Source organism: Triturus cristatus, chromosome 8 (assembly GCF_964204655.1).
Source record: "Triturus cristatus chromosome 8, aTriCri1.1, whole genome shotgun sequence".
NCBI classification, from domain to species: Eukaryota; Metazoa; Chordata; class Amphibia; order Caudata; family Salamandridae; genus Triturus; species Triturus cristatus.
In genome coordinates this window covers 600,703,451-600,731,450 of record NC_140591.1, presented here as the reverse complement: position 1 = coordinate 600,731,450, position 28,000 = coordinate 600,703,451, and the positions used below count along the sequence as shown (strand labels likewise).

Below are 28,000 nucleotides of genomic sequence, written 5' to 3'. Positions count from 1 at the left end.
GTTTGATCTCAAAAGTATTGTAATTTAAAATCCTCTTTAATGGTAACGTCAGACTGTAAGTAACAATTCAGAAAAGGCCACTATTAAAAAAATTGTATTTTCTTGTCCTAATCATTTGTTTGCCTGCAGCCTGTGTTCTGGGCCATATGACCGCTTAGCATGGCAGTTGGCCTTTGTGTATTCCTCCCAAGCAGTGAGACAAAGGGGGAGGCTAGATGTTGGCAGGAATGGGCCATCCTGCCAGGAGGTGTGGGACAGAGCTGTTTGTGCCCCACGTACATTTCAAAGGAGCTGCCTCCGCATAGCCACAAAAAATGTCACACTAGCCTATTGCAGGGTTGGCTTTAGCGCTGGTGGCATCCTGTGCGACAATGTTTGTTGGCGCGCCCCCCCCCTTGACCACCTCCACCACGGACTCTCTCACTAGCACCCTTTAACCGTGAGCAAGTCTCCAAACCACTCGCTATCAGATGCATTGAATAAGTTATATAGCACCACTCATACCAGTGTAGGGTGTCAGAGCACTTTTCATCTCACACACACATTGCACAGAGATAATCAATCATACGTGTGTACATTAGTGTATAGGAAATGTTACGTAATCCAAAGGACTAAGGACTGCATGCATCAAACTCAGGATTTGCGAATCCTATAAAGCGGATTTTAACAAATCGCTATTTAGGACCTGCAAATCCCTATGCATGTAGGAATCGTAAAAAAAATTGCGATTCCTATATGTTCTTTAATTGCAAGTCGCAAATTGCGAGTCACAATTAAGGAATAGCTACTCATTCATTTCTATGGGCCTTATTGCATGCGCAATTTGCGAGTACCAAATAGGTACTCGCAAATTGCTCATGCAATTTCAAGGGTGCAAGGGTGCCAAAAGGACACCCTGTTGCACCCCTGAAATTGAGATGTTACCACATGTTGCGCACATACATGCCCCAAGGGCACGTGTGTGTGTGTAACATGAAACTTTGCAAAATAAATTTTAGTGCATTTTTCAAAGTTTATGCAAATTACCATCAAGTTCAAATTGATGGTAATTTGCGATCCCTAATTGCGAATTCGCAATTTGGAATTGCATCACGCATTGCCTTATCATGGGACAAAAGGTCTTTCACAATCAAGTGGGTTAGTGGAATGTCCTGATTCAACCACAGTTTTGCCCAACAAGTCAAAGGGCGTAGAGAAAGGGTATGTTTTGATTTATTGGTGGTAGCCGTCTTTTGGTCATTTTGAATTTATGTTACTGTGTAGTGCATGATTAAAATACTTTCTAAAAAACAGGTTTCCGTTTAGAGATTTGTTCTATGCCGCACACAGAATTTTATTGCCAATAATTCTGTTTCTAACATTTGGAGAGCCATTAGGGCTGGTCGACATTGCTTTAGGCCCAACAGTTTCAGAAGAGGAATCAGGTATAACTTTCTTGGTTCAATGTAGAATTTACAAAACATAATTACATGCAGGGTCGACTGGGCGGAAAGATCATCACAAGGACACGGGGTCAGTTGGATTGCACAATCGTTTATCACCAGGAAGGTGATTAATCGGTGAAACATATTAAGTCGCAGTCTTGTTAGTAAAAATTTTTTCAAAGTTACTTAGACTTGAGTTCAAATAAGGCTCCATTTTATCTGTGGTTTGGATAGGGAGAGAGTACTGTACAGAGGTTTTACTTATTTCAAGAACCAAACGTAGGTCAGCTAGATGACTTAAACACATATCTCGTAGTTTCTTTCTTGGGATTAAATTTAATTTATGTGGATTAAAAATGGTCAAGTCCCAGGTCTGATAAAAATGTTTTAACATAAGATAACCAAGTAATTTGAGACCCATGATCCAGGTTCATACAGTCAGTAATGAGTGCCTGCGTGAATTTTAATTCAGTTGTGGTCCAGATGCGGTGCCAGAGAAGAATTGGCTGCATCCGTATCACATCTGTAATGTGTGGGAGGCCCAGTTCACTGTGGATGTTAAAAGTTGAAGTGGACGACGGGACGGCCAATAAGAATTTCAAAAAAGTGTTCTCTACCTTTTGAATCGAATATACTCGTACGTTACCCCAAATCCCTGCCCCATAGATTGCCGTACTAAGGCATCTTGAGTGATAAATGTCGAGCATTTCTTTTGACGCTCTCTTGCCCAGTCTCCGAGCGAACACAGTCAATGCCGTTGTGGCTTTTTGGAATTGAAGTTTTCTGTTCTCTATTGAGCTTTTCCAAATGCCTTTGTTATCTATTACAACTCCCAAGTAAGGGTAGGTAGTAGTATTTTCTACTCTTATATTGTTTAGGTAGATACTTTTTCTTTTACGGGTTTGATTATCTGATGTCATTATGAATGTCTTTTTGACGTTAATGTTTAAATCCAGGTTATTCATGAAGTTTTTGTATCTATCCAAAGCCCGTTGTAGTTCAAGGGGGGTGCGAGCAATTATAACTGCGTCATCCGCGTAGAGGAGAGCGGGGATCGGGCGCGTTTGGACATATGGTTGGTCCTGGCTACCCTTCAGCAGAGCTGCTTTTAAGCCGTTTGTATACAAGTTAAAAAGGAAGGGAGCCAGGACGCAGCCTTGCCTGACTCCCCGCTCGACCCCGAATGGTGACGTTAGCTGCCCCCCTGTACCGGATCTTACTCTTGTGGTTGCGTTAGAGTAGATTCCCCTAATGTAATTAACCAATTTGGTGTCAATTCCCATTTCAATCATTATGCTCCACAGCTTGTTATGGGCCACGCAATCGAAGGCTGCGGAGAGGTCTACGTATGCCATGCAGAGGCTGCCACCCTTTGCCTGAACATACTTCCCTCTCAAAAGTGTGAGGTTTAAGACCTGTTCGATGGTGCCTCTTCCCTCCCTGAAGCCGAATTGGAGATCGGATAGTATATTATTTGTTTCCGCCCAGTCTTGTAGGCGTGCCAGAAGGATTCTTCCTACTGTTTTTCCTAAAGAGTCCAATAGGGATATGGGTCGGTAGCAAGTTGGGCTGTTTCTGTTGCCCTTTTTAAAAATAGGGACTAAGATCGAGTCCGACCAGGAATCAGGTAGTCCTACCTTTCCCATTGCCTCTAGGACTTTGAGTAGTAGGGGGGCCCAGAGGTCGATGTTCGATTTGTAGAGGTCCATAGGGACCCCATCGGGGCCCGGGGCCTTTCCTGATCTGCTTGTGTTCAAAGCCAACTTGACCTCGAGGAGGTTAAAATCTAAGTCTAGTGGGTTAATCAGGTCAGTTGCAGAAATATAGTTCTGTCGGCTTATCCCCTCAGGGATTGAAAATATTTCTGAGAAGTGGTTAATCCACTCTTGTTCCGTGATAGTTGTTTCAAGTAGGCCACGATCTTTTGGGCCTGAAAGAAACAAAGAATTAACGATCTCCCAGAAAGTAGCTGAATCTTTGTTGTTACAACTATCGTGTAGGGCGATCCAATGTGCCTCTTTTAGTTCTTTCTTCCTGGATGTTAGTGTTTTGTTATATGCTTTCCTAACTTGTGAAACCTCTATGGCATCTCTTGGGGATTTTTTAGAGCTTTTTTAAGAGTTTTGTGTGCTATGGTGCAGGCTGAGTTAAACCACCGAAACTTGGGTTTTTTCTTTAGAATTTTCTGCCCGTTGGACATCACTGTCAGGGCGTTCTTAACTTCGGATGTTATTTTATCATAGTTAGCTACAATCTCACTAGGAGATGAAGTCTCCATTAAACATACTAAGAAGGCTGGGCGTGCCGCTTTGAGTATGGTTTCTAAAATAGCGGTAGGGTCGATGTGGGACCATTTGAGTGCATAGCCATTTGGTCGTGGCATTGAGATGTTATCTTCATGATATAATGTTTGTGCCTTTTTTTGTGGAGCAGTGGTTCGAATAGTAATAGACAGTGGGAAATGGTCACTAAATGCGCAGTCGTGGGTAGTAACTGCGGTAATCGACTCTGAGGGATTGTTTCCCACCAGAATAAAGTCAATACAAGAAGATTGTCCTTTACCGTTGAAGGTTGGGGCAAAAACAACTGAAGGCTCATGCAGTTCATTAGCAAAAACTAATTGAAGAAGAATCATGGTCTCGTTCAAGAGCGACCCCTTTTGGGAATGGGAAAAAGTGTAATATTATTGTTTAAATGGTCTGTGTAACCGCATTTGCCATTATGTCTGTTCTCGCATAGTGTGAGATTAAAGTCACCTCCCCATATTAGTATTGGTTCTTTCCCTGTATTATGAGTGATTTGTTCTGATAAAAAGTGTTGGATTTCTTTTATAGCCTCCATAAACTTGACATCTGTAAGATTGTTGTATATGTTGACTATCAAGATGGGTGGCATCCTTGTTATGGTTGCTCGTAATCTCAGATATGTGTCTCATTTTTAAGGGCTTGGACTTCTAAAGTTGGAATTAGATTTGAGACATAAGTGACTAGACCGCCCTTTGCTCTACCTGATGTTGAGGCCAGAGCTGGACTGAAAAAAGTTTTGTAGCCATTTATATGGATCGGGGTGGTTGCCCATGTCTCCTGTAAGGAGACAATATTGTTTTCTTTTATGAAATTCAACCACCCTTCATTATTGGTCTTTGATCGGAGGCCCGATACATTCCAGAAGATTATATTTAAATCTGGGTCAGTCGAAAAAGTTTTATTTGAACTATTGGGAATTCTTCGAACATTTAATTTGGCTACAGGAGGGTCCATAAGTGGACTAATATTACCCAAATTGTGTGGTCTATCTATCGTGGAAGCTATGTTTTCGGGCGCGCTATTAGATTTTAAGGTAGGGGAATACCCTATTTGGGCTGTAAGCACGGGGTGGCAAAGAATAGAATGTGGCGTACTCTTGCCCTGACCATGATTAGACTCAGGGTAGCTTTTAGATACGGTGTAAGTCTGGATTACATTTGGGGGAGTAGGATTGTCTGACAATGTTGGTTGTCAGTCCACCTCCTCTAGTGTTGCGAGTTGTTCAAATCTGTTTTGTGAAAAAATGCACCCATTCCTTCTGTAGTCGTTAGTTGGTTCTGTGTAGTAGAAAAAATCAAGTGACACCAAATTAATTACTGTGTTTTCGTGTGTTGTTCCCCTGTTGACCCTAAGAAGGGAACGCACTAGACCAGGTGATTTAAAATTTACTACTATACAATCTCCGGTAATACTTTTCTGGGAATCCCCGATCCAACCCACTCTTCTAACCATCAGAATCTGATTAATGTGGTTTGGGTGAAAATAGGTGTGTTTAATGAGCCAATCCGTGACCTTGTTTCTAAGTGAAACCCATGTTTCAATTGAACCTTTATTTAAAAGGTGGGACGCCTGTTAAAACTAGGGCATAAGGGCAGGCGGCCGGCGGTAAGTTTAGGCATTCTTTGTTTGCAATTGGGAAGACTTTTGGAGCGGTCATTTTATCTTGTTGGAGCCTTTCGCGGGATCTTATAGATTGTTCCACTATTACATTTGATCTTATATCTCCCTTAGTACCCTGATTATTTGCCGGTGTAACTATAGAGGGGAGAATAAGGGTATTTACGGTGGAGTTGTTAAGATATTCTTTTACAGGGGATGAAGAGTGTGCCTCCTGGGGGATAGATTGACTATTGACGGCCTGTGCTCTGTGCGAATTTGATCGTGATCTGCCCTCGAGTACCAGTTTTTTTAATTGAGCGAATTTGTCTTCAAGAACAGCAGAAATCGTAGAAACCATTTCGCCCATTTTCTCTTCTATAGCTTGATTTACTACTGTTTGAATTGACTTTTTGCATTGTTTAGATGTCGTCTCTATCATTGCACCAAGGGTTTCTAGTTGGGCGTAGGGATTTTGATAGCTTTCCTCTGTCTGTGTGCCTGTGTTGCGGAAGACTGGATGGGATAAAGTCTTCCCCTCTATGTGAGAGCGACCTTTTGTGTGTGCCCCCCTTCCACCGATCAGTTTTATTTTAGTTTTCCCCCGAGTTAAGGGTCCTTGGGTTTGTGAGGGGGTAGTTTTTGACGATACTTCTGTGCACTCCGGGGATTTTTGAGGGGTATGAACTGGGGAGTCGGAGGTAAATATCAGGGTAGGTGATTTGTTCAGTAGGGAGGGACTTAGGGTATCAGGAATTTAAATCAGATACTAGCAATACAGTCCGGCTCTGTTGTATTAGCAACTAAATGTCTTTTCAAGAAGATGATCACAACCAGTCCATAAGAGGCAAATGTACGTACAGATCTTACTCTCTGGAATATAGCATACCTCTACCTCGCGGTGACTTTTCGGAGGCGGAAAGGGGGGTAGCCTGGCCCTGCCTCTGTCTGCCCCTGATGGCCACAGACGGCCCGCCCTTTGCCCGGGCTTCGCCCGGCGCCGTCCGCGCGCATCCCGCGACGCGGAGTGAGCCTCTGCTCTTTGAGCGCCTCCGGGCGCGCTGGTGGGCGGAAGTGATCTGATTCCGCTAGGTATCCTGGGAGCTGTAGTCTCCCCCAACTGCGGCCGGTGATGTCGTTCGGCGGCAGGGGAGACTTACAGCGTTGCCGCCCCGTTGACAAGAGTCTGTGCCCAGGTGAGTGCGAATTTCCGCTTTCCGTATTGCAGCCTTAGAGAAGTGCCCCCGCTCCACCGAGGGAGCCTCTGCTTTTTGAGCGCCTCCGGGCGCGCTGGTGGGCGGAAGTGATCTGATGCCGCTAGGTATCCTGGGAGCTGTAGTCTCCCCCAACTGTGGCCGGTGATGTCGTTCGGCGGCAGGGGAGACTTACAGCGTTGCCGCCCCGTTGACAAGAGTCTGTGCCCAGGTGAGTGCGAATTTCCGCTTTCCGTATTGCAGCCTTAGAGAAGTGCCCCCACTCCACCGAGGGAGCCTCTGCTTTTTGAGCGCCTCCGGGCGCGCTGGTGGGCGGAAGTGATCTGATGCCGCTAGGTATCCTGGGAGCTGTAGTCTCCCCCAACTGCGGCCGGTGATGTCGTTCGGCGGCAGGGGAGACTTACAGCGTTGCCGCCCCGTTGTCAAGAGTCTGTGCCCAGGTGAGTGCGAATTTCCGCTTTCCGTATTGCAGCCTTAGAGAAGTGCCCCCTGATTAACAAGGTGCAGAGGTGGGAAGTGAAAAATAGAGAGGTTACTCCTGGCAAGTTTGATGCGATGAAAGGGATGGCTGGAAGGGACAAGTTGGTATCACTTACAATAAGACGGTCTGACTTGGGTGGGGATAGAGAAATAGGGGCTGCAAGCAAGAATTTATTGTTTTTGATGACTGGTAAGGCACTTCAAGGACAGTTTGGAGCGACTGGAGGGGCCCCTGGGTATGTCTTGATTTTCAGACCAGGCACCGTGGGCGGTTAGGCTAGTGCAACGCTGATTTCTCACGTAAGTGAATGTTTCCAGACACCGGTCAAGTCCAGAACGACTTGGGGACACCAGTCCGAAGAGAAGGATGGATCAGAAGGGACCTTCCTGACAGCAAGACCTCAATCACTTTCACATTGGATGGATGATGGCGGTGTTGGGGATGGGGTACAGCCAAGCACAAGTAGTTAAGTATGTGCAGATGCATGAGATACGCAGATGGAGAATGTGTTGGATTATGGGGATGAAGGGCTTTCACAAGAAGGTGGAGAATGTAAGAGATGGAGAAGAGACTGTGCAGGCGGAGGTGTCACACACAGTGGGTAAGGGTTCTAATGGAGGAAAGAGATTTGGTGTAGTGCAGTTTAAGAACAGCAAAGGGCAGATAGAATAAGATACGCAGGGACAACAAAAAACAGCAGAGAGGATAAAACAATGTCGGAGTCTCTTGAGGTCCAGTAAGAATCAGTGTAGTGTGTATTCACAAATTAAAAGGAGGGCTCAACAGGTACTTCTGATGGTGTCGGTAGGTGTGGGTAACAGCCCAACAAATGTTCTTGTTGCTGCTGAGGAACGTAAACAAGGTGAGGGGTCACAATGTAAGGAAAGTAAGGAAGACACATTGAAGTCGCAGGAGGACAAAGATAAAAGGAATTGTGGGTGATGACAAGAATGTGAGCAAGGAGGCAGAAACACACACATGAGGGGGATAACAGCAAGGATGGTTCTAGGGGTAGTGTTAAAAATAAAAATTTGCCTTACATGGTATAACACAGCAGCAAGAAAATTTTGAAAACGGAATTTGTAGAAGTTTTCAATCTCTTATATAGGGAGATTGAAGTGAAAGAGGAGCAACGGAAGCTGACAAGGCGTCCTAAAGTTCCCACAACCATTTACAATTGGACATCAACATTTTTAATATATGCCAGTGTTTTCTGCATCGGCCATCTGGAGACTGCTGCAATGTTTAACCCCTTCGGTGCTCATGACGGAACGGTTCCGTCATGAGCCACGGTTGAGCTGTGCTCATGACGGAACCGTTCCGTCATGACCACGCCCGCGCAAGATTCCGTCAGCACAGCGGCGGAATCTGCGCAGCATGGAAGGGGTTAAATACATAGATGTTGGTAGGAGAGCCAAAGTTGATTATGGTGGTTTTGCATGGTTTCGATATGATGAGTTCCGGGATCACTTGGCAGTGAATACAGAGAAAGAACTGGGAGAGATTGATAATGAGTTGTGATTTCAATTAATGCGGCCAGCTAGGCCGGCGCCATGGGTACACACGGCTAGTGGTTTACCATTACAATTCAACCCCTTTCAAGGGCATGCCACCCAACTTGTGGTGGTTACAGCTGGCAAGGGGCAATTTAAATAGAATGGCACAGGTTGGTCCTTAAATAGGGGAAGTTGTACCAGAGCTCGATGGAGAATTCAGCATGACTGTGCCAATTGTGGAACGAGGCATCCAGTAGTTAAAAGCTTGGGAAGTGTTGCTTTGAATTGGCAAGGAGGCAATACACGGGTACTGATAGGGGGAAAGATCAACAGCAAGTGGTGGCAAAAGGCCCTACTCCAATGGAGTTTGATATACCGGGTTACTAGCTTCAATTTTATCCCAGGCAGAGGCACTGTCTGTTTGGGGGTTTTTCAGAAGGTTTCAGGCTCTGTTATCAAGGACGGAGGCAGAGACGTTGGGTAAACAACTTGAGATCAGTGTTGGCTAATGCAGATGTGGTTAGACAAAAATTGGAGAAGGAAGTCAGGATTGTGGGCCCGTTCTAGGAGTGGCAATTGGAAAATCTTACAATTTCACATTTGGTAGTGGTTCCCAAAAAACATCATGGGGAGTTAAGATTGATACATCATCTGTTTTGGCCTCAAGGAGATTCTGCTAATGAATTAATTGCCAGTGAAGACACCTTAGTGAAATAATCTTCAGTGTGTGAGGCCATTGTTTTGCTGAGAGCTTGTGGGACAGGTGTGAAAACGGCAACATCAGACATCAAATCTGCAGAAAGAGTAAGAAAAACAGGGAACAGGGGAAAACACATAAGAGACGAAAAATAGCAGAAAAGACAGACAAGAAGAAACGAAATGTACGCAACTGGTAAACAGGTCGCGGTACTCACACACTTTCCTGTTCAGAAATAACTGTGTGAAGATTTCACTGTTGGAGCTGAGGCAGACAAGCTAAAGTACTATAGATTGCAATACGGAAGGGGCGCATTTGACTGATATGTCCAGCTACTTAATGATGAGACGGCAGGACAGGGGGGCAGATACTGCCTATGATACTTTACAAACGCACGACAATCCCTGCGAAGTTAAGATGCACTATGTCATAATTCTGTGATTGAAATAATTGGATTGATGTAACTGCGACATAATATCAAGGATGTTGTTATAAATGGAATATGTGCTGATACTTAGTACCTATGTAACAGGAAAGATAAAAATGCAATAAAGATATTTAAAAAAAAAAATCAGACATCAAATCTGCTTTTTGGAGCCTGCTAGTGCATCCAGGTGACATTTCAACATTGGGGTTATCTTCATTGACAGAATGTTACTAATGAGATGTTTCAGTTTCATGTTATTTGTTTGAGATGTTTAGTTCCTTGCTACAGTGTTTTTTCAATTCACTTATGCCTTCCGTAATGTTACTCACTATTTGGATGATTTCTTGTTGGTGGGGAAAGGACATTCTGGGGAATGCCAGAGAGCCCTTCTGGATTTTCATGGGCAATGGCGAACAGGGAGTGTTATTGGCCCCGGAAAAAACGATGGACTTCTAACTACATTTACCATTTTGGATACTGAATTTGATTCAGTATGCATAGAGGTTCGATTACCACAAGAAAAGATCAATATCTTGATGGAAATGTTTGAAGAAGCAAAAGCTTCTCACAAGTTGGAACTGACGAAAGTGCAAAGGCTGCTTGGGCATAGAGTGTTGAGAGCGGGCAGAGCTTTTGCAGGAGGCTGGGTTTTTCAATTTCAAGCACAGTTTTACCGCATCCCAGCGTGCACATCAAAGCAAGCGAGAGAGAGGATTTGGATGACCTTTTTGAAAGAATTTAATGGTGTGACAGTATGGAAACTGAAGGATAACTGACTTTGGCGAATGCAATTATTTTCAGATACTTGTGGTGCACATAGGTTTGGGCTTTTTTGGGACGGGCTTTGGGCTGCTGAGCCCTGGCCGCATGAATGGCTTCAACAGAAGTGACAACAGAAAACCAGAGGTGTGTCTGGGGATACCAAGTGCACTACAAAAATACACTATCCAGTGTACATCTTTCAAAGATTGTTAAATCACAATCATCACATGAAACCCATTGTATACTGTGAACCAAAACATTTATCAATGAATCAAACGAAATCCAAACAGAGTCGCGTGTTGATTGTGAAAACAGTTCTTTCTTTACTGTCACAGAAGATCAAAGTTCATAGCTGTTGCAGCGACATCCTACTGCAATAAACACATGTTCAAATAAATGGTCTCAATTTCAAAAATTTCCCAATGCCTTTCGGGCTGATAAAGCAAAGCCCTTCGTCAGGGGAATCTACAAAACATAAATGACAGCAATGTACATAATTGTCAAAACTACATATATACACATTATAAAGCTTACAATTAAGGCCCATCAGTTAGGCCGGACTCGTGACTTGCATACAGTGTGTGCCAATGGAAGTAATAGAACGTCAAAAATGAAACCAAAGATATTGGAACTGCCAAAAGGAATAGAAAAGCCAAAAGGAATAGAAAATTCCAAAAAAGATAGAGAATTCCTACCACCGCGGGTGCCGTACAGCTAAGCGTCAAGTGTTCTAATAAAGAAATACCCTCTCCCAGCTTTATACTAGGTGCAGAACAAACGAAAACCATAAAAGATATCGTACCAGGAATAAATAGTAGTAAACACTATATCCGCTACGTGCCAGGTCTTTGTGAAAAAATGATGGAGAACCTGAGCGTTAAATAAAGTAACATCAATTAAAAAGAAACGTAAACAGTCCACGACTCATTAAACAAGTGTGTTCGTGATCGTCTTACCAACAAAAGTCGATACTGCGTTCAGTGGTTGTTCCGAGAAAACAGAAATACTGTAAGATACGAAAAAGGCACGCAAATGCGTCAGTAACTCGGGAAGTTTAACTAATGCTCCGTAATGGTGCATAAACCAGAGCCATCGATCGCTTACCAGTCGTCATGTGGCAAAAAGTCCATCACCCAAAGTGTCGACCCAACCGGAATAAGGAGTAGGACGTTGTGAGAGACATGCAGGTTTTAAATAAAATCAGCGAAAATAAAAAGAGGACTGTGTTAGTGAACTCGCCGCAGCCATATTGAAAAGTGCAATGAAGAGTCCCGCGAGGAGTGCAACAAAGCGAGGAAAGACAAATAGAAAGAGGACTGAATTGATGAACTACCACAACCGTGTTGGAAGGTGCAATGTAAGATACAGCAATGACATGTCCTGATTAGAAGACTGAAAAGTCAACAAATAAAATCCAGAGCAAATAGTGAACAATAAAGTTGTACAATTATAACAATTAACAATACTTCTAAACGTTATGCAACGCTCTATAGCACTGTACATGAATTACTTTACAACGAAAATGAATGGCAAAATTGATAAAACAATTAATTGGTAATGAAAACATGATGAACAATATAAACACAATAAACACTAGAATACCAGACAGAGAGATATCAATTGTACACAGAGATGACAATGTGCAAAAACGATCAGAGGAAACATGATAATTCAAATTTATCATTCAGCCCCATAGGGGCAAGTGTTTGTAAAAACCAAATCCAATGCGACTCCCGTTGTGCTAGCATTTTAGACATGTTTCTCCCTGGGATGTCCTCAATAATTTCAAGAACCCCAAATTTAAGCTGAGCAAGTGAGTGTTTGGAATTAGTCCAATGTTGTGCAAGCGGAGAACTGATAGTTTTAGTTCGAATCCGACTTTTGTGTTCGGTTATCCTTGTGCGAAGCGCACGTTCAGTCTTGCCTACATAGCATAAATCGCATGGACATTTTATAATGTAAACTACATGATGACTATTGCAGTTCGCATTAAAATGTAAATCAATCTTTTTGCCTGTTCGTGGATGGGGTAGGCTACTGCCTACCAACACATTATTGCAGTGTGAGCAATTCATGCATTTAGACATTCCTTTGTGTGCCACCTTGGGTTTGATTATACTCTTGGTAAGCAGTTCTTTGAGATTCCGTGATCTCTTATAGGCAAACAATGGAACATCAGTGAAAAGGCCTTGGAGGTCTGGCTCACATTTAAGTAAATCCCATCTCTGCAATATACTTTTTTTTAACAGGTGAGAATCAGTCGAATAAGTGGAAACGAAAACCTCTCTCTTTTTCTCAGTAAGTGGCATTCTCTTTTTAAGCAAATCTTCCCGATTGGACGCTATGGCCCTTATAGCCGCCTGCTCAACAATTTGTACGGGATATCCTCTGTCAAGGAATTTACTTTTAGAGGCTTCAATAGCCTGCGTGCCAACCTCTAGATCAGACGTGATACGCTTGATCCTGAGGAACTGTGAGTACGGGAGGTGGCGTTTTAAAGGCCATGGATGGAAGCTTTGAAACAGCAAGGCATTGTTTCGATCTGTGGATTTAGTAAAAACAGTCGTCCGAATGGCAGAATCTGATAAAGTGAGTTGTACATCCAAGAATGCTATGCTAAAAGGGTCAATCAAATGTGTGAATTGAATCCGAGGATTGATCTGATTAAGTGACACAATCTGAGTTTCAAGGCTGCTCTGCGACCCCTTCCAGACAATCAATATATCGTCGATATATCGATGGTATACAAGGAGATTTGAAGTCCATGCAATATCTGTAAGAATGTGCTCCGTTTCAAATTTAAACATGAAAATGTTCGCGTAGCTGGGAGCCCCGGAAAAACCCATCGATGTACCATTGGATTGTAGGAAAAATTGACCCTTCCACTGAAAGTAGCTATGAAACAAGAAAAATTCAGGATTTCAACAAGAAAAACTTTACTTGCTCTAACATCATCCTGACGCAATAAAGCCCATTCAATGGCATCTATGCCATCCATATGAGGAATAGATGTGTACAAAGAAACAACATCTATTGTACATAACCATAGTTGTTCACCCTCAGGAATATGAATGTCTTGGAGTATTGTCAATAGATGAGTTGTGTCTTGAACATAAGATGGACAACTCTGAACAATTGGTTGAAGGAAAGTATCTAGATAACGACCAAGAGGATCATGAATGGAGTCACATCCCGAGACAATGGGTCTCAAGGGAGGATCGTCCAAATTTTTATGAATTTTTGGGAGCATATACAGGCTCGGCCTTCTTGGAAATTGAGTGAATAAATAGTCTCTTGTTTTGGTGGTAATCCATTGCATGTCTATTGCATGAGACAAAATAGAATCCAAAATCTTCAAAAATTCATCTGTGGGATCTGACTCTAATGGCAAGTATGTGGACCGATCTTGCAACATCTGATCTACCTTCAACTCATATTTACTACGATCCATGACCACTAGAGCACCACCTTTGTCCGCTTTAGTGAAATGTAACGAGTTCTGAGATTGTAATGATTTCAAAGCAAAACTCTCACTCTTGGATAAATTGGAATTACCCAGGGGACGGAAAGGAAACTTAGATATATCTTGTTTGACAAGAGTCTCAAACAAATCTATAGCCTTGTGTGTAATGGGGGATACAAAAGTACTGCGTGGCTTAAACTCAAGGTATTCAACCTCCGTGTCTGACTGAGACTCTGTCACAATTGTTGAAAAAAAGAGTCTTAAGCGTAATTTCCTAGTAAATTTGTAGAGAGCAATCAGAGAATCTAAGTTTCTAGACTGAAAAGTTGGTACAAATGAACTACCTTTGTTAAGTACAGCCATCTGCTTGTCAGTCAATGACTTAGAAGAAATGTTAACCACTAGTGTTTCTTTGTGCGACGACTTGTTCCTGTTTTTGTTGAATCGGTGACCTCTACGTGTTTGACTTGTTCTGCAGGTGGCTGTGTAGGTGGTTGGTTTGAAGCCGGACTGGTGGCCAAAAAAGACACCTTAGATGTGCTAGGGACTGGAGATTGACGCTCACCCGATGGGGGTGGTGGTGGAACACTTGTAGTGACAGGTGGTCGAGATAATTGAGTGTCACTAGTAGAGGCTATGCTTTCTTCGGAAGAAGTGGTGGTAGGTTTTTGCCAATTTCGTCTCCGAGAATAAACTTCCGCCCAAGAATAAACTTCATCCAGCTTATAATCAATTGTGTCACGGCGAAATTTCCTCACTTTTCGCTCATGTATTTCTTTAGCATATGCATCTAGTTTCGTATTGATATCAGTAAGGGTACTGGACCATACTTCATTCTCCATACGTGACACCAAGTTAGCCTGAAGTTCCTTGATTTCTGTTTCTAAGCCACTAAGAACAAGTGAAAGTTCTTCAACAATAAGCAAAATCAAGTCAAGGGAGCATTTATTCAAAATAGTGTACCACTTCTCCATAAACTTTTTGTTCATTTTAAATAACATGGGCTTAATTGCTAAACGCAGTCCCCTGGGTATGCGGCTTGCTTTGTGGTATTGGATTAAAGTGGTGGCATGCAGGCGCTGGTTAATCTCTCTGCGCATCAGGTACTCTAGCTGTCGGACTTGTTGCTGAATAGGACCAGAGTTCAAGTCAAAAGTCCTGACCTCCTTGATGAGACCATAAATGTCCGCTGCTTCAGCAGCAGAATATGCTTTTGTTTGTGCTCTATTTTCAGTCAAATGTGCTATGTCGTCGAACGACATGATTACTCAATGGTAAAACACTTAAATTTGTGGTGCAACTGTAGCTGTGTGCAGAAAAATTGAATAACTGGGAGAAAAACAGCTGTGATGCACTCAAAAGGTCTTCTAATTTAAACCATACATCAAATATTCTACATTTTCGAACTATCTTTTAGGGTTATGTGTGCACCAGGATAAGTGGTTCTGCAGACCACTGAATACGAACGTACAACAGAAAACCAGAGGTGTGTCTGGGGATACCAAGTGCACTACAAAAATACACTATCCAGTGTACATCTTTCAAAGATTGTTAAATCACAATCATCACATGAAACCCATTGTATACTGTGAACCAAAACATTTATCAATGAATCAAACGAAATCCAAACAGAGTCGCGTGTTGATTGTGAAAACAGTTCTTTCTTTACTGTCACAGAAGATCAAAGTTCATAGCTGTTGCAGCGACATCCTACTGCAATAAACACATGTTCAAATAAATGGTCTCAATTTCTAAAATTTCCCAATGCATTTCGGGCTGATAAAGCAAAGCCCTTCGTCAGGGGAATCTACAAAACATAAATGACAGCAATGTACATAATTGTCAAAACTACATATATACACATTATAAAGCTTACAATTAAGGCCCATCAGTTAGGCCGGACTCGTGACTTGCATACAGTGTGTGCCAATGGAAGTAATAGAACGTCAAAAATGAAACCAAAGATATTGGAACTGCCAAAAGGAATAGAAAAGCCAAAAGGAATAGAAAATTCAAAAAAAGATAGAGAATTCCTACCACCGCGGGTGCCGTACAGCTAAGCGTCAAGTGTTCTAATAAAGAAATACCCTCTCCCAGCTTTATACTAGGTGCAGAACAAACGAAAACCATAAAAGATATCGTACCAGGAATAAATAGTAGTAAACACTATATCCGCTACGTGCCAGGTCTTTGTGAAAAAATGATGATGGAGAACCTGAGCGTTAAATAAAGTAACATCAATTAAAAAGAAACGTAAACAGTCCACGACTCATTAAACAAGTTTGTTCGTGATCGTCTTACCAACAAAAGTCGATACTGCGTTCAGTGGTTGTTCCGAGAAAACAGAAATACTGTAAGATACGAAAAAGGCACGCAAATGCGTCAGTAACTCGGGAAGTTTAACTAATGCTCCGTAATGGTGCATAAACCAGAGCCATCGATCGCTTACCAGTCGTCATGTGGCAAAAAGTCCATCACCCAAAGTGTCGACCCAACCGGAATAAGGAGTAGGACGTTGTGAGAGACATGCAGGTTTTAAATAAAATCAGCGAAAATAAAAAGGAGGACTGTGTTAGTGAACTCGCCGCAGCCATATTGAAAAGTGCAATGAAGAGTCCCGCGAGGAGTGCAACAAAGCGAGGAAAGACAAATAGAAAGAGGACTGAATTGATGAACTACCACAACCGTGTTGGAAGGTGCAATGTAAGATACAGCAATGACATGTCCTGATTAGAAGACTGAAAAGTCAACAAATAAAATCCAGAGCAAATAGTGAACAATAAAGTTGTACAATTATAACAATTAACAATACTTCTAAACGTTATGCAACGCTCTATAGCACTGTACATGAATTACTTTACAACGAAAATGAATGGCAAAATTGATAAAACAATTAATTGGTAATGAAAACATGATGAACAATATAAACACAATAAACACTAGAATACCAGACAGAGAGATATCAATTGTACACAGAGATGACAATGTGCAAAAACGATCAGAGGAAACATGATAATTCGAATTTATCATTCAGCCCCATAGGGGCAAGTGTTTGTAAAAACCAAATCCAATGAGACTCCCGTTGTGCTAGCATTTTAGACATGTTTCTCCCTGGGATGTCCTCAATAATTTCAAGAACCCCAAATTTAAGCTGAGCAAGTGAGTGTTTGGAATTAGTCCAATGTTGTGCAAGCGGAGAACTGATAGTTTTAGTTCGAATCCGACCATTTATTTGAACATGTGTTTATTGCAGTAGGATGTCGCTGCAACAGCTATGAACTTTGATCTTCTGTGACAGTAAAGAAAGAACTGTTTTCATAATCAACACGCGACTCTGTTTGGATTTCGTTTGATTCATTGATAAATGTTTTGGTTCACAGTATACAATGGGTTTCATGTGATGATTGTGATTTAACAATCTTTGAAAGATGTACACTGGATAGTGTATTTTTGTAGTGCACTTGGTATCCCCAGACACACCTCTGGTTTTCTGTTGTACGTTCGTATTCAGTGGTCTGCAGAACCACTTATCCTGGTGCACACATAACCCTAAAAGATAGTTCGAAAATGTAGAATATTTGATGTATGGTTTAAATTAGAAGACCTTTTGAGTGCATCACAGCTGTTTTTCTCCCAGTTATTCAATTTTTCTGCACACAGCTACAGTTACACCACAAATTTAAGTGTTTTACCATTGAGTAATCATGTCGTTCGACGACATAGCACATTTGACTGAAAATAGAGCACAAACAAAAGCATATTCTGCTGCTGAAGCAGCGGACATTTATGGTCTCATCAAGGAGGTCAGGACTTTTGACTTGAACTCTGGTCCTATTCAGCAACAAGTCCGACAGCTAGAGTACCTGATGCGCAGAGAGATTAACCAGCGCCTGCATGCCACCACTTTAATCCAATACCACAAAGCAAGCCGCATACCCAGGGGACTGCGTTTAGCAATTAAGCCCATGTTATTTAAAATGAACAAAAAGTTTATGGAGAAGTGGTACACTATTTTGAATAAATGCTCCCTTGACTTGATTTTGCTTATTGTTGAAGAACTTTCACTTGTTCTTAGTGGCTTAGAAACAGAAATCAAGGAACTTCAGGCTAACTTGGTGTCACGTATGGAGAATGAAGTATGGTCCAGTACCCTTACTGATATCAATACGAAACTAGATGCATATGCTAAAGAAATACATGAGCGAAAAGTGAGGAAATTTCGCCGTGACACAATTGATTATAAGCTGGATGAAGTTTATTCTTGGGCGGAAGTTTATTCTCAGAGACGAAATTGGCAAAAACCTACCACCACTTCTTCCGAAGAAAGCATAGCCTCTACTAGTGACACTCAATTATCTCGACCACCTGTCACTACAAGTGTTCCACCACCACCCCCATCGGGTGAGCGTCAATCTCCAGTCCCTAGCACATCTAAGGTGTCTTTTTTGGCCACCAGTCCGGCTTCAAACCAACCACCTACACAGCCACCTGCAGAACAAGTCAAACACGTAGAGGTCACCGATTCAACAAAAACAGGAACAAGTCGTCGCACAAAGAAACACTAGTGGTTAACATTTCTTCTAAGTCATTGACTGACAAGCAGATGGCTGTACTTAACAAAGGTAGTTCATTTGTACCAACTTTTCAGTCTAGAAACTTAGATTCTCTGATTGCTCTCTACAAATTTACTAGGAAATTACGCTTAAGACTCTTTTTTTCAACAATTGTGACAGAGTCTCAGTCAGACATGGAGGTTGAATACCTTGAGTTTAAGCCACGCAGTACTTTTGTATCCCCCATTACACACAAGGCTATAGATTTGTTTGAGACTCTTGTCAAACAAGATATATCTAAGTTTCCTTTCCGTCCCCTGGGTAATTCCAATTTATCCAAGAGTGAGAGTTTTGCTTTGAAATCATTACAATCTCAGAACTCGTTACATTTCACTAAAGCGGACAAAGGTGGTGCTCTAGTGGTCATGGATCGTAGTAAATATGAGTTGAAGGTAGATCAGATGTTGCAAGATCGGTCCACATACTTGCCATTAGAGTCAGATCCCACAGATGAATTTTTGAAGATTTTGGATTCTATTTTGTCTCATGCAATAGACATGCAATGGATTACCACCAAAACAAGAGACTATTTATTCACTCAATTTCCAAGAAGGCCGAGCCTGTATATGCTCCCAAAAATTCATAAAAATTTGGACGATCCTCCCTTGAGACCCATTGTCTCGGGATGTGACTCCATTCATGATCCTCTTGGTCGTTATCTAGATACTTTCCTTCAACCAATTGTTCAGAGTTGTCCATCTTATGTTCAAGACACAACTCATCTATTGACAATACTCCAAGACATTCATATTCCTGAGGGTGAACAACTATGGTTATGTACAATAGATGTTGTTTCTTTGTACACATCTATTCCTCATATGGATGGCATAGATGCCATTGAATGGGCTTTATTGCGTCAGGATGATGTTAGAGCAAGTAAAGTTTTTCTTGTTGAAATCCTGAATTGTTGCTTGTTTCATAGCTACTTTCAGTGGAAGGGTCAATTTTTCCTACAATCCAATGGTACATCGATGGGTTTTTCCGGGGCTCCCAGCTACGCGAACATTTTCATGTTTAAATTTGAAACGGAGCACATTCTTACAGATATTGCATGGACTTCAAATCTCCTTGTATACCGTCGATATATCGACGATATATTGATTGTCTGGAAGGGGTCGCAGAGCAGCCTTGAAACTCAGATTGTGTCACTTAATCAGATCAATCCTCGGTTTCAATTCACACATTTGATTGACCCTTTTAGCATAGCATTCTTGGATGTACAACTCACTTTATCAGATTCTGCCATTCGGACGACTGTTTTTACTAAATCCACAGATCGAAACAATGCCTTGCTGTTTCAAAGCTTCCATCCATGGCCTTAAAAACGCCAACTCCCGTACTCACAGTTCCTCAGGATCAAGCGTATCACGTCTGATCTAGAGGTTGGCACGCAGGCTATTGAAGCCTCTAAAAGTAAATTCCTTGACAGAGGATATCCCGTACAAATTGTTGAGCAGGCGGCTATAAGGGCCATAGCGTCCAATCGGGAAGATTTGCTTAAAAAGAGAATGCCACTTACTGAGAAAAAGAGAGAGGTTTTCGTTTCCACTTATTCGACTGATTCTCACCTGTTAAAAAAAAGTATATTGCAGAGATGGGATTTACTTAAATGTGAGCCAGACCTCCAAGGCCTTTTCACTGATGTTCCATTGTTTGCCTATAAGAGATCACGGAATCTCAAAGAACTGCTTACCAAGAGTATAATCAAACCCAAGGTGGCACACAAAGGAATGTCTAAATGCATGAATTGCTCACACTGCAATAATGTGTTGGTAGGCAGTAGCCTACCCCATCCACGAACAGGCAAAAAGATTGATTTACATTTTAATGCGAACTGCAATAGTCATCATGTAGTTTACATTATAAAATGTCCATGCGATTTATGCTATGTAGGCAAGACTGAACGTGCGCTTCGCACAAGGATAACCGAACACAAAAGTCGGATTCGAACTAAAACTATCAGTTCTCCGCTTGCACAACATTGGACTAATTCCAAACACTCACTTGCTCAGCTTAAATTTGGGGTTCTTGAAATTATTGAGGACATCCCAGGGAGAAACATGTCTAAAATGCTAGCACAACGGGAGTCGCATTGGATTTGGTTTTTACAAACACTTGCCCCTATGGGGCTGAATGATAAATTTGAATTATCATGTTTCCTCTGATCGTTTTTGCACATTGTCATCTCTGTGTACAATTGATATCTCTCTGTCTGGTATTCTAGTGTTTATTGTGTTTATATTGTTCATCATGTTTTCATTACCAATTAATTGTTTTATCAATTTTGCCATTCATTTTCGTTGTAAAGTAATTCATGTACAGTGCTATAGAGCGTTGCATAACGTTTAGAAGTATTGTTAATTGTTATAATTGTACAACTTTATTGTTCACTATTTGCTCTGGATTTTATTTGTTGACTTTTCAGTCTTCTAATCAGGACATGTCATTGCTGTATCTTACATTGCACCTTCCAACACGGTTGTGGTAGTTCATCAATTCAGTCCTCTTTCTATTTGTCTTTCCTCGCTTTGTTGCACTCCTCGCGGGACTCTTCATTGCACTTTTCAATATGGCTGCGGCGAGTTCACTAACACAGTCCTCTTTTTATTTTCGCTGATTTTATTTAAAACCTGCATGTCTCTCACAACGTCCTACTCCTTATTCCGGTTGGGTCGACACTTTGGGTGATGGACTTTTTGCCACATGACGACTGGTAAGCGATCGATGGCTCTGGTTTATGCACCATTACGGAGCATTAGTTAAACTTCCCGAGTTACTGACGCATTTGCGTGCCTTTTTCGTATCTTACAGTATTTCTGTTTTCTCGGAACAACCACTGAACGCAGTATCGACTTTTGTTGGTAAGACGATCACGAACACACTTGTTTAATGAGTCGTGGACTGTTTACGTTTCTTTTTAATTGATGTTACTTTATTTAACGCTCAGGTTCTCCATCATCATTTTTTCACAAAGACCTGGCACGTAGCGGATATAGTGTTTACTACTATTTATTCCTGGTACGATATCTTTTATGGTTTTCGTTTGTTCTGCACCTAGTATAAAGCTGGGAGAGGGTATTTCTTTATTAGAACACTTGACGCTTAGCTGTACGGCACCCGCGGTGGTAGGAATTCTCTATCTTTTTTGGAATTTTCTATTCCTTTTGGCTTTTCTATTCCTTTTGGCAGTTCCAATATCTTTGGTTTCATTTTTGACGTTCTATTACTTCCATTGGCACACACTTTATGCAAGTCACGAGTCCGGCCTAACTGATGGGCCTTAATTGTAAGCTTTATAATGTGTATATATGTAGTTTTGACAATTATGTACATTGCTGTCATTTATGTTTTGTAGATTCCCCTGACGAAGGGCTTTGCTTTATCAGCCCGAAATGCATTGGGAAATTTTTGAAATTGAGACCATTTATTTGAACATGTGTTTATTGCAGTAGGATGTCGCTGCAACAGCTATGAACTTTGATCTTCTGTGACAGTAAAGAAAGAACTGTTTTCACAATCAACACGCGACTCTGTTTGGATTTCGTTTGATTCATTGATAAATGTTTTGGTTCACAGTATACAATGGGTTTCATGTGATGATTGTGATTTAACAATCTTTGAAAGATGTACACTGGATAGTGTATTTTTGTAGTGCACTTGGTATCCCCAGACACACCTCTGGTTTTCTGTTGTACGTTCGTATTCAGTGGTCTGCAGAACCACTTATCCTGGTGCACACATAACCCTAAAAGATTGTTCGAAAATGTAGAATATTTGATGTATGGTTTAAATTAGAAGACCTTTTGAGTGCATCACAGCTGTTTTTCTCCCAGTTATTCAACAGAAGTGAAGCATCACTTTCTTGGAATTCTTTTCTTTGGTAGTGGCCATGCATTTTGCGGGGGAGCAAAAGATTATAAGATATTCAGGCTTTTAAGAGTTTTTCTGCTAAGCTAACTAAAGTTCAACATTATTATTAACACAAGATATCCTCCACATGTTGAAAATAACATTGCAGATGCATTATCTTGTTCACAGTGGCATACGTTCCTTGGGATAGCACCAGGAGCAGAATCAGAAAGGACCAGGGTGCCACTGAACTTTTGGCAGCTGGGTAGAGAAGAGTACTTGATCTAATTGAAAAGTCGGTAGCCATTTCTATTAAAAAAGCAAACAAATGGGCCAGGCAAGCATTCCTAGGTTCAGGAGCATGCAGGAGAGGATGAATTCACTTGAATTCCCTCTAAGGCCAATCAGATGTGGTTAAATTCATAATGATCCATATTGATATGGGTCTTTCACAGATCACTATTTGGGGTAAACAGGCAGGCATATCCTTTTACGGAAAGTGTTTTTGGGGATCCGATTCGATGAAGATTGAAGTATGTAGCAGGAAATTGGCAATGTGGGCTTACGAAGGGGGTGCCCGATGTAACAGGCGTAGACCAATTTTAGATAAGTTGCTTTTAGACATTGTTTAGAAGTAATCTTGTTTTTGGTTTTCTTCCTTGGAAGCGGCATTGTTTTCCTTGTGTATGTTTTTTTTTCATGGAGGCTTTCATATCTCAGAGTTGTTGGGTTCGAGAGGAAAGGTTGGTTTGTTAAGGAAGAATCTTGTGGCTTCATGTGATGAAATTAGAGTATGGTTATCTCATTGGAAAACTGACCAGTTGGGGAGGGGTCAGGAGGTTATGTTCAGAACGGTTCCGAGAGCATGTTTGTCCAGTTTTCAGGTAGGTGGAGTTTGTACACTTAGGTTCTAGCTTGACCTCGTATCAGGTTTACATAAATTACTGCATGTTTTGGGGGCCTTGAGTTTGTGTGCTTTTGAGTATTAAACACATTTATTTAGGATTGTTACGGTGGCAGAGCCCCTAACGACTGGGTGTTTCTGATGAAACAGTAAAACAACTTGGTAGGTGGCGGTAAAACAGTTATCGCTGATAATTTGGTTTCTAAATAAGGAACATTTTGATCTTTAATGTTGCTGGAGGCATGCAGTAATGCTTCTGCTGGGTGGATTGTAGGACATTCCTTGGTTTGTTTGGTGGAAAAACAAGCAGAGGCCAGGTTATTCAACAGACAACTTGGACTTGATAAAGCAAGGGTGGTAGTTTCTTGGTGGGGAAAGAGCGGCATTCGGTGGGGTGAATTGTTAAGCATGCTGACAAAACGTAAGACAGGTAGGGAGTGCTGAGATTTATTGGTTCTCCATCTTGGGGCAAATTATTCGGTTTCTTTGTCCGGCACTGGATTACTAAATGCAATGAAGATGGATTTTGTCAAGATTAATGAATGCATGTCAGGAACACATACTATGGACTAAGTTGGTACAGAGAAGATTTTGGAGGGGTGCTAGGATGTCCTGTGTGCAATTGAGAAAAAAAGAAGAAAGGACAGAGAAATTAGAGGTTTTGTTTAAAACGATGGGTATTTCGGTACTGAAACATATAGAGGATTCTCCAGGAAGAACAATCTTTGTTCCGCCAGGATGGGGTTCACTTGTCGATGTTTGGCAATGAGTATTATCAGTTAGAGCTGCAGTTAAGGATTGCAACTGTAGGTTGAGAAGTTCTGGAGTTAGTGACACTTTTCTGGGGGTTCTTTATTCAAGATTTTGTTCAGGGATGAGTTGGGGTGTGGGGCAGGAAAACACGTGTGGGTTTTCCTGGTTGCGTAGCAACGGTTCAATTGTATGGGGGCTCTCAAAGGGAGGGGAACACTGCTCAGTGAGGCTGGGATAGGGCAAAGGGATGGATTGGGCAAAGGCTACAGGGCAGTGTTTTGGTGACGTCAGTGGGTGCAGAAGTTGTATGGCTGGTTTGGGTGTAAAAGGAGTTATTATTTGAGGAGGGAGGTGAGATTTTAGAAGGGTGAGTTGGATTAGGAAGTTTATAATGTATTAGTGAGAATATTATTAGCTTTGTAAGGCACCTGCCTAGGAATAGTGGGGTTATGATCAGTTTCCTGATCTGTTCAATTAAAGCAGCCTTTCACCCTTATCAATGGAGTAGAGTGTCTTTGTGCGCCGTCTTACCAGAGAAGCCCATTTGCATCCACAAGGTTCCAGACAGTGTCAACCCTCTCAGATCTTAGGTAACCCTTTTTAGGTCTCGCCTTGCTATCGCGTAAGCGATCGCAAAGCGAGACTATTGTAAGGGGGTTTTAAAAGTGCTCCCAAAAAGCGGATTGCATGGCTAGCACGCGCACAATCACGCGCATCGTGCCGCAATGCAATCCGCTTTTTGGGAGCACTTCAAAGGGTCCGCTCCCCTGCCTGGAATGCTCTCCCCCGCCCCTAAGCGTGCGCGCGCCACGCTCCGCCGGGCTTGTCTTGTTCTGTATAGCTCTCTTTTCTCCAAATCATCTGTCGTGAACTATTCACTTCCATCATCGTTCTCCAGGAATTGTGAGGCCATCTGCTTTAATAAGGTACAGTCCCTTTCGTATTTTAAATGCTATATCGACCAACTGTGTCCTGATTACTGTGCCTTGCCAATTAAGTACTTGTGGTAGTAGGGGTGATGGCTCGCCTTATTTTGTAACTTTACTGTTCGTGTTTCACTTTGCGCCCGCCCTCCTGTTGTTTGTGGACACTTTGTGCCCGCCCTCCCTTCCGTTGCCTGTGTTCACTTTGTTCCCACCCCCCCTCCCGTTGCCCATGTTCACTTTGTTCCCACCCCCCTCCCGTTGCCCATGTTCACTTTGTTCCCACCCCTCCTCCCGTTGCCCATGTTCACTTTGTTCCCGCCCCAGTTTGTTTATTTCTCCCCTCCTCTCGTGGGCAATTTGTTCCCGCCCCCTCCCGCCGTAGTTTGTTTTTATTTCTCCCCCCTCTTGTTGTCTATGTTGTCTGTCTTTCCACCCCCTCCCACCGTACTTTGTGTTGACAAGCGTTATCTCTGGATTTTGTGGCGTACATATTGCCTGTATTTATGTTCATTATCAGTATTGAAAATGTACCAGTTTCCAGACGGAATGGTGTTTACTGTTCGTGATTCACTTTGTCCCGCCCTCCCTCCCGTTGTTTGTGGGCACTTTCTTCCCACCCCCTCCTCCCGTTGCCCGTGTTCACTTTGTTCCTGCCCCAGTTTGTGTTTATTTCTCTCCCCCTCTCATGGGCACTTTGTTCCAGCCCCCTCCCGTTGCCTGTGTTCACTTTGTTCCCGCCCCCTCCTGATGTAGTTTTTGTTTATTTCTCCCCCCCTTGGGTTCACTTTGTTTCCGCCCCCTCCCACTGTAGTTTGTTTATTTCTCTCCCCCTCTCGTTGTCCATGTTGTCGGTCTTCCCTCCCCCTCCCACTGTACTTTGTGTTGACAAGCGATATCACTGCATTTTGTGGTGTACATATTGCTTGTATTTATGTTATTTATCAGTATTGAAAATTTACCAGTTTTCAGACGGAATGGTGTGTCTCAGGGAACATAAGGTATACACAGTATATACCTTTCAGTGACCCGCATGCAGTGGACAAGCTCCCATATGTCTATTACACAACGCTAGCCCTCTGGCTCTCTCGGGTTCTGATAAAAATGTTACTGTTGTGCTCATGGGTGTTTATATTGGCCTGAGGTTTTATGACACATGCATCCTTATATGAACGTACAACATGGCATTGCAATCCAGCTGTTCTGAGCAGTGTACGCAATGGAGGGACTTGAGGGGGAGACACGGATTAAGTACATGTTTAAATTGCAGGACAGGCACTGACTTTTTCGGAAGGGGCTCCTACACTGAGCATTCACACAAGGGGCAGAATGCTGGCTAACAGTTCTAAACTGCCTCAGAGTTTGCTAGCAGTGGGGGGAGGGAGGTGCTTGAGCGCAAGAGGCGTATGAACAGTGACAAGCTGTTATATGACCACATTTGTTTTCACAGCAGTCACCACGTGCCTTTTCTTTCTGCTGTTACTCAGGCTGCACTTTTTTCCCCATCGGGGAAACTTTGTTCTCGAATCTCAGAACAGTCATTTTCAATGCAATAGGGCTTGCATTTGCGAGAGTTTGAACTATTAGCAATGCCATTTATTTATGTGTTTTGAAATCCTGCAAGAGGTGCGTAAACACGCACTTTGTACTTATAGTCCTTGCTTACGAGAAGCAAGGCTGACAGTAAAAGAGGCGCAGTTACCGCCAACCTTGCTTCTCTTAGGCAATGACTATAAGTACAAAGTGTGTGTTTACGCACCGCTTGCACGTTTCAAAACACTTAAATAAAAGGCATTGCCATTTACAATGGCATTAGCTCAAACTCTTGCAAATGCGAGACCTATTGCATTGCAAATGCTTGTTCAATATTGGATGAGAACAGGTATCTATTACAATTAATACATAAGTTACTGTTTCCATTTTGCGGCTGTACCACATCACCTGTGGCTTGATAAAAGTCCTGACGTTTTAGCCAATGGCATTTTGCGCCCTTGAATGTTTACGCCCACAATTTTCAACGAGAAAGCGAAACTACGTGTTAGAGAACGCAAACGTGCTGGCGTTAGTTAAATACAATTGAGGAAAGTGTACCTCCAGGCAGTTTGGCAACCTTAAAATTCTTGCCGAATGAATTTTTAAAAAAGTGGCACTATTTTGCAGAGCAGCTCAATATGCTTTGAATCTTTTGAAAAATTAAGCACCTGTGACCTCAGCTTCATGTTACACACTTACCTAACAAACCTAAGGCTAAGGGTAATGGATAAAAACAGAAGAAAACATTCAGTACTTGCAGATGAATGTACTCACTTGTACGGCACTGGCCAGCCATGCTGAGTAAATGTTCCAGCCTTGTCTCGTGCACAGCAAACCACAGCCACTAACAACACCAAGCACGTCAGAAAAATCATAGTGCGACACATCCCCCACCACTGGGACTTCACTTCAGACCCTCCTAGTCCATGCAAGCGAAGAATTTCAGCCGAAATGTTATAGAAACTCGGACTCCCACAGTTCTGATCTTTTTGCCGTTACTCGTTAAATTTGTTCCTGTTTCCTGTGAATCAGCTGACTGACGGTGAATAAATCACATGGCAGGAAAAGATGATGGCTGAAGGTGTTCGTGTGGTCTGGGCTGCCATCTACTGGATATTTTTATATTTGTTTGTATCTAGTCATTGAAAATATGCAACTAACGGTGATTTCTCTCGCTACAAACCAGTAAAAAATATATAATGTCCACACTTTTCAAATTGCATAGGTGCTGGAATTAGGGGTGCTCGGGGTGCCGCAGCAGCCACAGCATAACCTTGCTATAGTTCAGAAGGTGACTGAGCAATAAGGTGCCTTTAAGTTTTCTTTTCATCTGGTAATATTTGCTGTGCTTCAAAGACATAGATCAAATGTTAGGCAATTACCTCTGGCAAATGGCGGTTCAGCAAAACAAGATGATTTTGCAAAGTGATCTATTTTATCTTGCAGGAGTACAGTAGATGTCTTTTTTTCTAAACACACACAATAACATTTAAATACCTGTAAATGAACTGTTCAAATATTTCAGCCTATATGGGCTGTTTGGAAAGCACAAACGAACC

The 28,000-nt window shown here is 42.2% G+C and overlaps 1 protein-coding gene across 1 annotated transcript in view; it reads right to left on the bottom strand.

Moving 5' to 3' along the window:
- CLN5 (CLN5 lysosomal BMP synthase) overlaps positions 1 to 27,485 on the bottom strand; it is a 91,784-nt gene extending 64,299 nt beyond the window's left edge. Inside the window, exon 1 of the mRNA XM_085622051.1 lies at positions 27,216 to 27,485. Within this exon, the coding sequence (XP_085478177.1) occupies positions 27,216 to 27,328 (113 nt within the window). The 5' untranslated portion in view covers positions 27,329 to 27,485. The remainder of the gene's footprint in view (positions 1 to 27,215) is intronic.
- Positions 27,486 to 28,000: the final 515 nt, after the last annotated feature.